General features: G+C 51.0%; 1 protein-coding gene across 3 annotated transcripts in view; it reads left to right on the top strand.

Annotated features, from left to right (window-relative positions):
* The window catches only part of EXOC6B (exocyst complex component 6B), a 291841-nt gene extending 281809 nt beyond the window's left edge, over window positions 1-10032 (top strand). For all 3 annotated transcript variants that reach the window (XM_085308226.1, XM_085308224.1, XM_085308225.1), the window contains one exon: window positions 4623-10032. In XM_085308226.1, coding sequence (XP_085164352.1) covers window positions 4623-4749 — 127 coding nt within the window. In that variant the 3' untranslated portion in view covers window positions 4750-10032. The remainder of the gene's footprint in view (window positions 1-4622) is intronic.
* The last annotated feature ends 2681 nt before the right edge of the window (window positions 10033-12713 follow it).

Below are 12713 nucleotides of genomic sequence, written 5' to 3'. Positions count from 1 at the left end.
AAAAAAAAAAAAAAAAAAAAAAAAAAAACACACAAACCCCAGCTCCGCTTGCCAGCCTTCCCAGGGAATCGTTTTAAGGGAAACCTCGCGTATCCGGTTTGCTTTGCGGAGACAGCCCCGGCATAGTCACCTCTTTGGCACCTGCGTCTCCCGTGTGCTCACAGCACGGYGCCGCTTGGCACGAGGGGCAAGCTCGTGCCGGCTCTTTTCTGTCCCCAGTCCGGCTTCAGGCACACTGGGGGTCCTCTGCGTAGCCCAAGGCCGGCTCCATCTCACCCTTTTTGGTTTCCAAAGGGTCTGGTCTCCCGGGGAACCCCTGACACCCTGTGCTGGACAAGGTGTTAACTCTAGGCGCGTGAGGCCCTCTCCAGACTTGGAGACCAGATCCCCAACCGTATCTGYACGTAACTAGCTTTGCCAACAGGACGACATGAAATTCTGATCCACTGGTTCGTTTTTTAACTTGTTTTCATGATTATCTCTTTTCCTAATCACACATCTCTCATAGGATATCACGAGTGTAAGTATGCTGCTTGCTTGGGCTTTTACCTTCACCTTGCAATGACTTTATTGTTTGGTTTAAATGGAGCACTAAATGATCTAAATGCAAGCTGTCTTTGAAACGGTTCCCGCTGGTAACTTTATCGTCTCAAATGCACTACTTACAACTAAAAGAGGAGCTTTTACTGTGTTGCTTTTTTTTTTCTTATAGATTAATTTAAACAAAGCTTGACTCCATTTAAGGTGGTGTTTGTTGACAGGGGTGGGGACAGCGCTGAGCTTTCCCTCTCCCTTCTGCTTTTAATTCTTAGGCTAGTACAGAGGGTTGACAGTACAAAAGTGGATCTAGTTGTCCTAGGGCTCTGCAGGCACAAGCTTAAAGAAGTAAAAGTGTTGAACCTCCAAAGAACTTGTTAGCTGCTCAGACATACTGCCTTTCTATTTTAAACCTGATATTCTTGGCGTCTTGATTCAAAGCCCTGTCCGTGACGGTGCCATCCAGCTACTGAAAGATCAAGCRCTCCCTATAGCCAAATGTTGGAAAAGAAACAGGCTCGAGTTCAGGGATCTGGACCAAAACTCTACAGACAGAGGCCATGGTCCCACRTGGAGGCTGCGAGTCTGACTTTTACTGTTCCCACCCCCAGCTAGTCCTCAGTTGTGCCAGGACTGTGGAAGGGTATTTTCCATCCAGGTTAGGTCCATGACCCTCGTGCTCAGGTGACCTCCCAAACATCTGTTGTAGCCCAAATGAGGAGCCTGGGAGCAGCTTGTGCCAACACTGTCACCAAGAGAAAAGCCTTTTGAACCACCAGCTTGAGGGTACCTCTACCCACTGGCTTGCAGGCACGCACAGACTTGCCCTGCTCTCAACTCCAAGCCTACGAGGAGATACCTAACAACATGAGCCCTGAGCAAATACGCCTTATTGCAGTCTGGCTTCCTGCCTGCAGAGTTAATGCAGATGTTGCTTGATGACCTGAAGGCCAGACCTCCTGTTTTGAAGGRTTAGTTGACTCCTCAGTTTTGTAAATCTTTTCTTAATAGCTGGTACAGTCCTTATAAACCTGCATCTGTGTATCTGATGTTTGCCTGTAGATGTGAAATTYCTTTTGTACACAGTGAGGTTAATAAGACTGAGTAGTTCAGAGGACCTGAAGATTAGCAATTGGACACCCAGTCCCCAGGAAAGATGCCTGGCCACATGCAGCTGGTAACGCAGCTCCCAGCTGCAGTTAAACTTTGTAGGGGAATCTGTCTGAAGGAATGCACAGATTTTAAAAGAATCATTGTGACCTGAAACGTCCCTTAACCAGCATTTGTTTACCATGGCAAAGTCAAGTCACAAAATGTGACCTTAACTGCATCATCCGCTGTGCATGTCAGCCAGCTACGCTTTTCCACGGCTCCTGGAAGCAGAGCTAATTGCATATGCGCTAGACACCTAAGATAGCAGTCCTGCCTTTGGCACCGACCGGATTGCATCAGCCCGGTGTCTGCCTGCAGGGCCTTGATGGCCGCAGGACTGCAGCCCACGGTGTCTCCTCCAATGGTAATTGGATCTGAAGACAGCCTCTTCCAGGGCTTGCATCCAGTTTCTGCCTGCCGTACGCCTGCATGTCCCTGCGCTCCCAGGACGCTCCCGTGGTGGCTGGGGCTCTGCCGCGGTGGGATGCCTGGGATAGGTCATACGCTTGGGCTTCTGCAGGTTTGGGAGTTCTGCAGGTGGCTTCACTAAGCGAGGAGGTCCAGCTGTTAGCACCTGCAAATTCCCGGGGAGTTGATGTTCTGAGATACCAGGAACTTCAGTTGCTCCTGGATATTTCGGAAGTTCAGAGCTAGCTCCAACTTTAGCAGGTCCACGGGCCTGCGTTAGCTATCACGATCAGGTTATTGTCACCCCAAATGGGTGCTCTGACTTTAATGTTTCATTATCCTGATCCATAGCTTTATCCGTGCAACTCCTTTATAATTCAGCAGAAAGCAAAGACGGTATTTTCTTGCACATGATCTTCATTTCTTAAAAAATWATGTTTCATGGGAATAAATCTTCTTTTCACCTGCAGCCTTAAACAGCTCCCATGAAATCAGACCCAAAGGGCTGTAAGAAAGAAAGCTACCCAGGAGAGGGAGGAAAACTCCTAGGGCAGAGAGGTTTTGCTGTAAACCCAGCCACATACTTCCTCTGGGTGTTACATGTGCAAAAAAATCAATACTTTTGGCCATTCAGTATTGCTATGGCTGGCAGCAACGCAAGGGATGTGGCTCTGGACTGAGGATCTGAAGATAGAGGTTTACTTTCGGCAAGCCCGATGTCCCTACCTCGCCTGGGAAGCAGCCGCAGTGCTCCCAGCCTTCCCAGCGAAGGGTTTGGAGTGCCGCTGGAGCTGCGTAGCACCGCGTGAGAAATAGGTGCTGTGCTTACGTGAGGATGAGGAGTTTWAAAACTCATGAAGCTGCAGCACCTAGAACCTGTGTGACTTGGAAGCGCTTCCCCTCGGCGTCTGTGCTGCCCGCTTCTTGCAGTGGAGCCTCTGGCAACCTGCTTAGGTTAAAAAAAAAAGAAAAAAGAGAGAGAGAGAAAAAGAAAAAATACTTATTTTACTGAATAAAATTGCTCCAAGCTATCTTGTTACTGTTGGGAAAGCAGCTCCATTGTAATCCTGTGTCTTTGGGCACTTATAACTTTAGCAAATTACCCTTTGGGATAAAGTTGTTATCCTTGTTTTCAGTTCCAAGCTAGACATTTTTTTGGAACATTTCAGATTCCCTTTGGCTCTTTTTAGGAAGATTGAAGCATGAAAAAACTTGGGGTTTTTTTAATCTGTTAAGTAAGTTTCAAGAGGTTTGTTTTGTGCTTGGATAACTCAAAACCCCCTAATTTGACAACCTGCCAACTTTCCAAGGACTATCATCGCTGTTTCCCAATCACTGCGAGGCTTCATTTAGGTACCCAGAGCTGAAAATGCAGATTTATGTGACTCGTCCAAAGCCGRCTGCCTCTGCCAGATCTGATTTAACGAGAAAATCATTTACAAATTACGGTATTATAAAAAAGCGGGGCCTTCTCAGACCCGGTAGGTTGGACGTCACAAGCCCCGCTGCCTTTGGGGTCTGCCGTAGCCCCGTTGAAGGGTTGACCCCTTCGGGGCAGTTTCCCTTCGCAGCTTTAACTGCAGCGCGCGGGCTGCCTGCGGGAGCCGCGCCGCCGACGCTTCCACCGCGCCGCGGGACGGGGAGCCCCCGCGGACGTGGCTGCGAACRCCAGCGTGCATGAGGCTGGAGCTTTGCATGCGGGCGAGAAACGGAGCTGCCCCGGTTTCGCCTCTTGGTCCCGGGCCGCCGGCGGCTCGTCTTCCCTTTGGCTTTCCAGAGCACCTCGGGGCACTTGTTGAGACCGGTGGGCTACGTGGTGTGCTAAAAGTGCAATTAAAAGGGGGAAAAAAATAAATGCAAATCTCGAGGAGATTTGTGATTTGGGGAAGCCAGCGCTGGATTCCTGTGGTTTAACGCTGCGTAGTGTTTTAAGTTAACGGCGCGGARACTTTACGGCTGCCGCAGAAGCTGCATCTCTTGGCCGCATGCGATGCACCGTTGTGAACGATAAACATTAACGCTGTGGATCTGATGCTAAATTTTTTTATTTCCTGCCACTCACACCGTGGATCTCTTTAACATGGCAGTATCGTCGCTTAGCATTTAATAAGATGGCGCAGGAAYGTAGCGGAAGCTGCTCCCAGGGAAGGAGGGCAGTGAGGAAACTCGTGAGCGGAGGCAGAGCCCCTGCAGCRGTGTGATGTGATTTGCGGGGGTTGCAAAGCGAAGTAGGGCAGAGATACGCTGCGTAGGGAGAGGCGTACCCATGGCTCGGGGTGCCCCTCTTCGCACACAGCTGTCCTATAAATTGGGGACGGAGCCTTCAGGTGCTGTCACCTCCTCTCTCCCTGCCAGGGCCGGAGTATAGTCACTCCGGAAGGACCCAGCGGGCCGGGTACTCCGGTACCCCGTGAGCTTCCCAGCAGCGTGCGGGGCGCGCGGCTTCACGCGGGGTTCGTTGGCGGGCTCGGGGCTAGGAGCAAGGCCCGTGCCATAACCTGACCGGCTCTTTCTGCTCTGCGCAGGATGCGGGACACGAGCAGGAAGAACAACGTGTTTGCGCAGTTCCGCAAGAACGAACGGGACAAGCAGAAGCTCATAGACACGGTGGCCAAACAGCTCCGCAGCCTCATCAACAGCCATCACTCGTGAGGGCACCGGCCGCTCGAGGCGGGACTCTGGGACCTCCAGGCGCAGCCTGCCGCGCGCCCGCGCTTGGCGTCCTCGTTCAAAGAGAATACCTGTATTTTTTTATTCACATGTATAGTCTTCTTGAAACCTACCCTTCTGACAAAATGTTCCTTGTTAAACAATCCCGGGGGAAAAAAAGGCGGCACTGTTTGTGCTGGTACGGTGAAGGTGGGGTCAGGAGCCGCCAGTATAAGCTCCTATTTTCAGGAGTTTATAAAGCGAGGGTAAAAGCTGAAGGCTCAGAGAGAAGTTCACACCCAGACTATTGTTGTTGTTATTATTATTATTATTATTTTGTGTAAGCCAAATCCGAAGAATAAGTTTGACTTTCTTTTGTTAAGTTATTCAAYTGCAGAACAAATGACAAGAAAAAATATATATATATTGGGAGCAGCCACGGTTTCAGATTCTTTTCACGGGCTCCGTTAAAATGAGCGCGTGTTTAGAAGAGGGTCACTTGTTAGCCTGTCGCGCAAACTTGCCTGTTGGTTTTGTGTAGAAAGAGGGACAAACTGATTTCCCAACCTTTCTATTTTATTTTTTTTTTCCTCCTGTAAGGGCTGATTTCCACCTTAGCTTGCAGATCCCTTGCAGGGAGGCAGCGGCTGGAGCTGCACTCCCAGCCCGTTCCTGCACGTCTACAACCACGGCGCTCAGAGCGGATGTGCGCTGAGCTACGCCTCCAGGACCTGCTGTTGTCTTTGGTACCCGCACCGAATGTAAAAGGGCTCAGGAGCTGCCTCGCGCATAGAGCGAGCGAGCATGGAGTCAAGTCCCTCTGCTTCCCCTGGTCTGACTCGTGCGGCGCACGGCGCAGCCCAGCAAATGTGGCTCTCCCCGAGCGGTTCGACGAGATGGCCCCGAAGTGGAGACAGCAGCAGCTTCGCCTGTGGAGCAGCAGCCTCCAACTCCCACCGGCTCAGAAGTGCCTAAGGACAAAATTCTCCTCTTCGCGCTGGAGGTGCCCATACATCATCCCCTCAAATCAAGACATCCTTCGAGGGCAACCCTAACGCTATCAACAGGATGTTAATCATGGGGTTCGTGTTACAGAGAGAGGGGACTTTTGCCCTTATCTTTTCTTTACCCTTCTGACTCTAATTACTGCAGGTGGAAGCTTATCCAGCCGGTTCCCCCACCTACCAAGCCCTGATGCCGCGTTGAAGGGAGTCAGTCTCCGGCGTGTACATAACCACCCTGGCGGCGCTGCTTCGGCACGGACGTGAGCGGTTTTTTAACATCGTTTGAATGCGCTGGGTTGTCAGCTCTCATCTGAAATCACTTCTGGAAGTTGATGTACCTTTTCGAACCCTCAGAGCGAGGTTTGTTCTTCTTAACCTCCCCTCACGCTGTGGAAGGGCAGGGCTGGTTTGAGTGCTGTTAYGTCGTGACGCATGTGTTTGCAGAACGGTAGCTACGCTTTCCTCCTGCAGTTAGTCCCTTTTCTTTCTCACCGTGTGCACTTTTTGCTTTGTGGCTCTTGCCCAGGGAGCTCTTCTGATACTCMAGCTCTGGACACACGAAGGGGACGGTGCTTTAGTTTCTCTCCTCGTTCCTCAGCAATACTTTTTTTATTTTTTGGATAAGGGTACGTGATACTTAACCCTGGAAGTAAATAGGCACACTGGAAGCAATGTACTGTTGCCCTGTCACGGCAGTCTCCAAACATGAGGAGCAGTGGATGGGATATTTTCGTTAATGTGAGGGAAGACCAAATGCTGGAAGTTGGMTTTATGGTTCTTTTCTTTGGGGGGATCAAAGGGTACTTTTGGCTTAACACCTTTTTGAAGCACTTGCAAGAAGGGTAGAGGAGAAAGAAGCAACTGAAGGAAAATTGTCGTTACTGTGGCCAGAAAGAGCTCAGTGGCGGCAGACACATCCACGCATGAGCCCACAAGTGCTTCCTCTCAAGACAGAGACGAGTGAAAAAGCAAACTTGGTTGATCTGCCAGAGGCAATTTCTTTTCTGCTCTCTAAAAGGCCAATGTCCCCCCGTGACGGAGAAAGCAGGGCTGCCTCTGSCAGCCTCCCGCCCGCCGGTGAGAAGGGCCCTGCAGCCCCTTCGCGGTGGGGCGGTGCCCCCCAGCTCATCGGGGCACGCAGAGTTGAACCTGACTGTCGGACCCAGCCCACCCGACGAGGCCCAGGACCTTGGTTGCCCACTGAGTCCCTGCGATCTGGAGATGTGTCTTAGCAGCCCAAATGCTGCACAATTGAGAACAAAAAATCGCCCAGCTTTTTGGACTCTGGTACGAAGGTCTCCTTAGCTCCACTACGGAGAAGAGGAAGGACTCCCGTCTTCGCTGCCTGGCCGAGGCATATTGCCAGCTCTCAGTGCCCCTGCCGAGATGTGCCCAACGGAGCAGCATGGACCACAGGACGCTTTATTCCTCCTTTCTGTCTCCTGGTGGTGCCATGGTGGGAGAGAGGGGCAATAGCACGAGTCAACATGAGAAGCGGGAGCAAAACCAGGTGGATCAGCTCCCCGAAGAGTCACATCTGCCTGCCCTGGGCGGTTGAGGTCCTACCGAGTGTACAGAGATTGAAACAAAAACCTGAGATACCGGTGGTGACAGTAGTATGGGTGGCTTCAATCCACAGGGCGCTTATGTTAAGGGCCATTAAATAGTAATAAGCACTTTAAAATACTTCAGACCAAGCTGCTACAGAGGCTGGCGACGGTGTAATCGAGCATCAGCAAGCATGACAAATAAGGCACTCTGGCATTTCCAGTTTTTATTAGTGGGAGGATAGACTGTCAAACACAATTTTTAATCGCATTTGTCAGCTGCCGACTTTGCCGCCGGGCAAGGCGGCAGCTTCGCAGCCTTGGTTGTTTTCTTCTCCTCCGCGCTGGCTGCTGGGACGCGGCCGGGGAAAGAAGGCGAAGAGRGGACGTGCCCTTGCTCTGAGCGCCGCAGCCAGCTCCGACCTTCCCCACYCCGGAGCCGGCCTCTCCGTCCCCTCTCCGCCGAGCTCGACTGAAAGCGGGATTGCCGGGCTGGTGCAGGATGGATTTCCGAGGTCTTTTAAGCGCTGCTCTGCGAGGCCGTGCAAAGCGCCGGGGCTGGGATCGTGTGAGCAGACTCCTGGGTCGTAGCGCTTCGGACTTTCTGCTGGGAAAGCAAGTCCCGGCCAAGTAAGAGATTCAGAGAGTTTCTGATTTCGGGAGGTCAAGCGCCTAACCACAAGTCACATAACGGGGATGAAAAATGGAATTTTGTTGCTCTGTTCCTAATTAACTTTTTGTTCCAAGAGATGCAGTTCCATCCCTTCAAAATAAAATTAATCTTTTAAACAGATTGCTTAAAAAGCCCTGGAAGACATTTAAAATCCCCTCTAAATCTCTTACTAATGATCAGTATCCTCCAGTACGGATGGTATTGCTTAAGAGGGAAAAGTTATTGCTATGAATTTGTAACGTGGCGGGAGGCAGGGGCAGAATCCCCTGCTGCAAGCGTAGATTTGCAGCCCCCAAAGCAAGTAATGCTGCTCTTAACCCATCCGTGTACAGACACGACCGGTCCTTAGTTTCTTAAGCCAGTGGCCGTAGGAAAGGTTGGGTTGTTCCCCCCTCTCCCTGCTTCCTGGCACAAACATTTCAGCACCGKTTGAGTTGAGGGGACTTGGGGGGCGAGGGGGGAACAAATTGGCTTCCTGGGAAGCGTCCGTGCATGTTGCCCTCTCTGTAGCCGTACGGGGCTGTGCAAGGCATCCCGCCGCCAGCCTCYGCGTCGGGAGTAATTTTTGTAACGTCTCTCGTGCACTAACCTACGGACGCGACCGTACCTGTGCATTCGGGCGATGTCCCGCATTAGGCTTCGGCGTGTGTGCGTGAGTGCAAGGGAGAGGAAGCGATYGCTGYTGYTGCTGCTGCTGCTGCTGCTGTTGTTCTCGGGCTGGAGTTCAAGTCAGATGCTCTCAGCAGCTTTGCACTTTGTTCCGAGTCCAGCCGCAGCGCCGCGCTCCGCGGGGAAACGCCGGCCGTCGCACTGCTCGGCGCTCCGTTTTGTTTGTGCTTTGCCGAAGCGYGGCTGTTCTGTGCTGCTGCGCCGGGCCGGAAGGCGGGGGCATTGCCGGGCCGTCCTCAACCTGTTTGCAAGTTGCTGGGAGGCAACGCGGAAAGCAGCAGCTTAGCTGGAGATGTGGGAGCCGCCGAAGACCCCAAGTACGARTGGGGCCGCGGTGCCCTGGTGGACATCAACTCACTCAGCGGGATGCTCCTGGGCTCCTCATGCCATGTGGACCCACGGGTGGATGCTGCTGTTGTCAGCAATTCTCGAGGTGGAAGTGGTTTTAGCATGATGCCTTCTCCACTGTGGACGTAGCTGCAAGGACGGCGGGTTTGCTGTAGATGTTGAGTTCCAACCCTGGAGGAGCTCATCTGGTCTTCTCCAGGGGCGACAGCATCTCCCCTTTGCATCCCTGGTCCTTCCTACCTATCCAGCCCATCTCAGTTGGGTGTTTCATTATTGCCTGCTTTGGAGCTTTTTCACCCCCGAAATACCTTGTGTTGGAAGATTTGGAGGAGGCAGCATTAGGTGTCCCTCTCCCTCATCCCTCCTGGCCAGTGGGGTGGGATGCAAGTCTRGGCTGCTTGGGCTTTCTGCACCCACTTGTCTACATCTCTGTGGAGCACCCAGATCCAGCCTTCACCCAGGAACGTGCTGCTGCTGTTGGTTTTTAAGCCCCTCTCTGCCCCGAAGAACCGTGCGGCGATGTGACGGAGAGCCGGAGCACGGCAGCGGAAAAATGCCGAGAATCCGAGGTTGCTCACCAGGAGTCCTGTCCGCCCTCTCGTCTTGCTAGTCCAACTGACGTCTTTCTTGGCCCAAACGCACACACACGTGTGCGTGCGCGCGCGCACACACACACACACACACACACACACACACACTCCTGGCCCTCGATGCCCGCTGGCTGCTCGAGTTGCCTTTTTTGTGTAGGGGGAAGGCGTGATTTTTGTAAACTAAGGTGGTGAAAAACAGCTTTTTTTGCACAAGTTGTTGCACAATAATGGGAAAATTTAGTAAATTAGGTTTAACTTTAAAGGGAACTCTTTTTTTTTCTTAAAACTCACTAGCAGAGCTACTGATTAAAAAAAAAGGACTGATTTAAAAAGAAAAAAACGGACTGCATGGTTTACAGGTTAAATTGCGTTAGAAGTTAGCATGTTGATCACAACTGTACATTTATCCTATTGTAACTTCTATTAAACAATACAGCATATAACTGTTTAAATAAGCGCCTGTGCTGCGTGTGGCTCTGTGCACCGGGGCCGGGGGGCCGCCGAGGGGCGTGAGCCAGCTGCCGCTTCGGGGGGGACGTGGCAGGGAACGGCACCGGCATGGATCCAGGACTCCAAAATGTCCCGGTTTGGAGCCCTGGGAACCGTTTTCCTCTGCAAGGCAATGCTGTGTTGCAACGCTGCCAGARAAAATCCCCAAATCCCTAAAAGACAAGTCAAAGCTCCCGTGCTTGCAGGGTAGAGCAGGATCGAGGAGATCGTGGTGCAGGATCCGTTTTATTGCCTGCCCTGCAAGCTCGTCCCAGAAGCAAACGACCCTTTAATGAGACTAGGCTCCCTTTTCCCTCCTCTCCTGTGGGCTAAAGCCAAGTTTTGCCCAATTCAGTAGCTATTTTAATTGCTTTCTACYGTGAGTGAGTGTGATTAAATCCAAACCTTCAGCTGCCTGCAAGGAATGTGCGTTTTGCTCTCATTGATTGCATCTATGTTTGCAGATGGGGAAAATAATCCTGAGCAGGAATTATGATGATTTGGAGGCCGGAGCAAAGATCATGGGAGGCAGTTCGTGGAGGCAGAGTGGTGGCTTGAGCCTTGCGTGGGAAATCTTTGTGTCCTCTCACAYTGCATAATTTCTTTTGTGGTATTTGTCATCCTTTGCAATCTGATGATGATATTAATGTCTTTTTATGGCCTTAACTGCATTGGGATATTAGATTCCACAGATACCTCCCAGCACTGGCACTGCATGTGTGATAGGCTTAGGTTTCTAGAAGACATTTAACTTGGTGCCATTTTGATTAGGAAATTAAAATGATACAAAATCAACGTGACACGCTCTAATTAAAAACTGACTAACTGGGAAATCTCAAAATGTAATTATRAACAGAGACTCTGATGGCTGGAGTATCTCCACAGGACTAGGGCTGGAGCAGGGCTGAGCTGGGGGCTCCTCGCCAGCGACTCAAGGTGGGACGAAAGGGACATTCGGCGTGTCCTGCCCAGAGGTAGGGGTAATCGGGAGGCTCTGGTGACTGGGCTCAGGGGACCAGTGTGTTTTGGCATGGCCTGCAGGAATGAAGGATTTGGGGCATGCACCTGGGGATGCTACAAGGCAGTAGCTGTGTGCAAGAACATGGGGGTTTTGGTAGGTGGTGAGTTGGCCACAGTCCCAGCTCATATCTTTGGAGAAGTAAGATTGGGAAGCTGGAGTCTGAGCAGGGTAGTTGCCACCACTGTGTTTGGTGTTGTTAAATGTGGCCACTCCAATTTGGATGTCTGTATCAGCAAGGATGCTAAAAATCAAAGAGGCTTTCAAGGAACTATAAAAGCAATAACCCGTTTATCCCTTTGGCCTCTGTCCTGCCCTGTGGCAAGGAGTTCTACGGGTTAATTCTGTGTGGCAGAGGGAGAAAGGTCCTTCTTTGTGTTTTTTTCACCTATAAGTTTGTAAGGAGTGGTTACATGAGCAAGGGGCAGAARCGGCTCAAAAGAAGAGTGGGACATTCTGAAGTGATGTTATCCACCTCATCCTGGTTCTTGGGTGCCATCCCGTGATGGCAACGGTTAATGAAATGGATGGATGACATGTTGAAGGAAGGTGYGGGGACCTGGTGTTGGCTGGAAGGAAAGCAGGGCTTGGCAGAGTGTTGCAGGTGCTGATCAGAAAAAATAGTAATTTCTCTTGATCTGCTGGCCATGCTCTTCATAATGTATCCCAGGCTGATGAGGCTCATATTCAGTCTGTGACCTCTTTCCAGGCTGACTCTGGGAAGACCCGGAACTCACAGGTAMTCTCATCAGGGAGTTACGAAGATGCAGACTGGATGGGTGGGTGGGGGTCTTGCACCTTGGAGATTCCAAGACAGCAAACTCACAGCTTGATGGAGGCATCTTCCAGTTCCCAAGCCCTTACTGTGCCCTGMGGCAGCTGTTCCTGTGACTACTGAAGCTGTTTGCCTTAAGGAAGAAAATCCCATGGGCTGGAGGCAGGGCTCATCTGACAACTTCACTTTCTGCAACCTCTGCTAACCTCATCAAGGAAGGATTTGAAGAGGTAAATCAAGGTGAAGGCAAGAAGGCACAGAGACAAGAGGAAATAAATGCTCAGAAGTATCTGTTTAAAAGTATTTGTCTTGCCTGCCTTGAAGAAAATAAGGAGGAAAAAAAAACCTCCCTGCTTCTGGTTGCTTGTGGATTTGGAATTCATTTCTTTRTAAAACAGCTACAGCAAAAGGCAACAAAGGAAAACTATTGGATGATAACTGAGCTTTGTGAGTCAAGGTGGAGGCTGCAGGTTGGAGACTGGACCATAAACCTCCCCTAAGATCCCCAAATCAGTTTGAGGACCAGGTAATGGTGACTGAGAAGTCTCTTTCTCTCTGTTGGCTCTAAAGGGTGACTATTTCAGATGTAGGTCTCTGCACTGGGGCTGGGTGGATATCACCTGTAATACCTGGGTGCACATCAGACCTCAAGGCCTTGTTATAGGCAAAGGGCTGTCACATCTGGGTCTTTCCTCCTCGTCAGCCCTTTTGAGCTGAAGGGCTCTTTGCTTGGTCCACGACCTCACAAGCTGCACTAACAAATCTCACCCTCTTGCTTTCACTCTACTCTCCATGGTTGTCCAGATCTTCCTAGCTCGTGATAACCTGATCCCTGTTTGTGTTGATGTTGCCTC

This window comes from Rhea americana, unplaced genomic scaffold (genome assembly GCF_003343005.1).
Source record: "Rhea americana isolate MKP2758 unplaced genomic scaffold, rheAme1 scaffold_270, whole genome shotgun sequence".
NCBI classification, from domain to species: domain Eukaryota; kingdom Metazoa; phylum Chordata; class Aves; order Rheiformes; family Rheidae; genus Rhea; species Rhea americana.
Note: the sequence above shows the minus strand (reverse complement) of the source record. Positions and strands in the feature narration are given on the sequence as shown.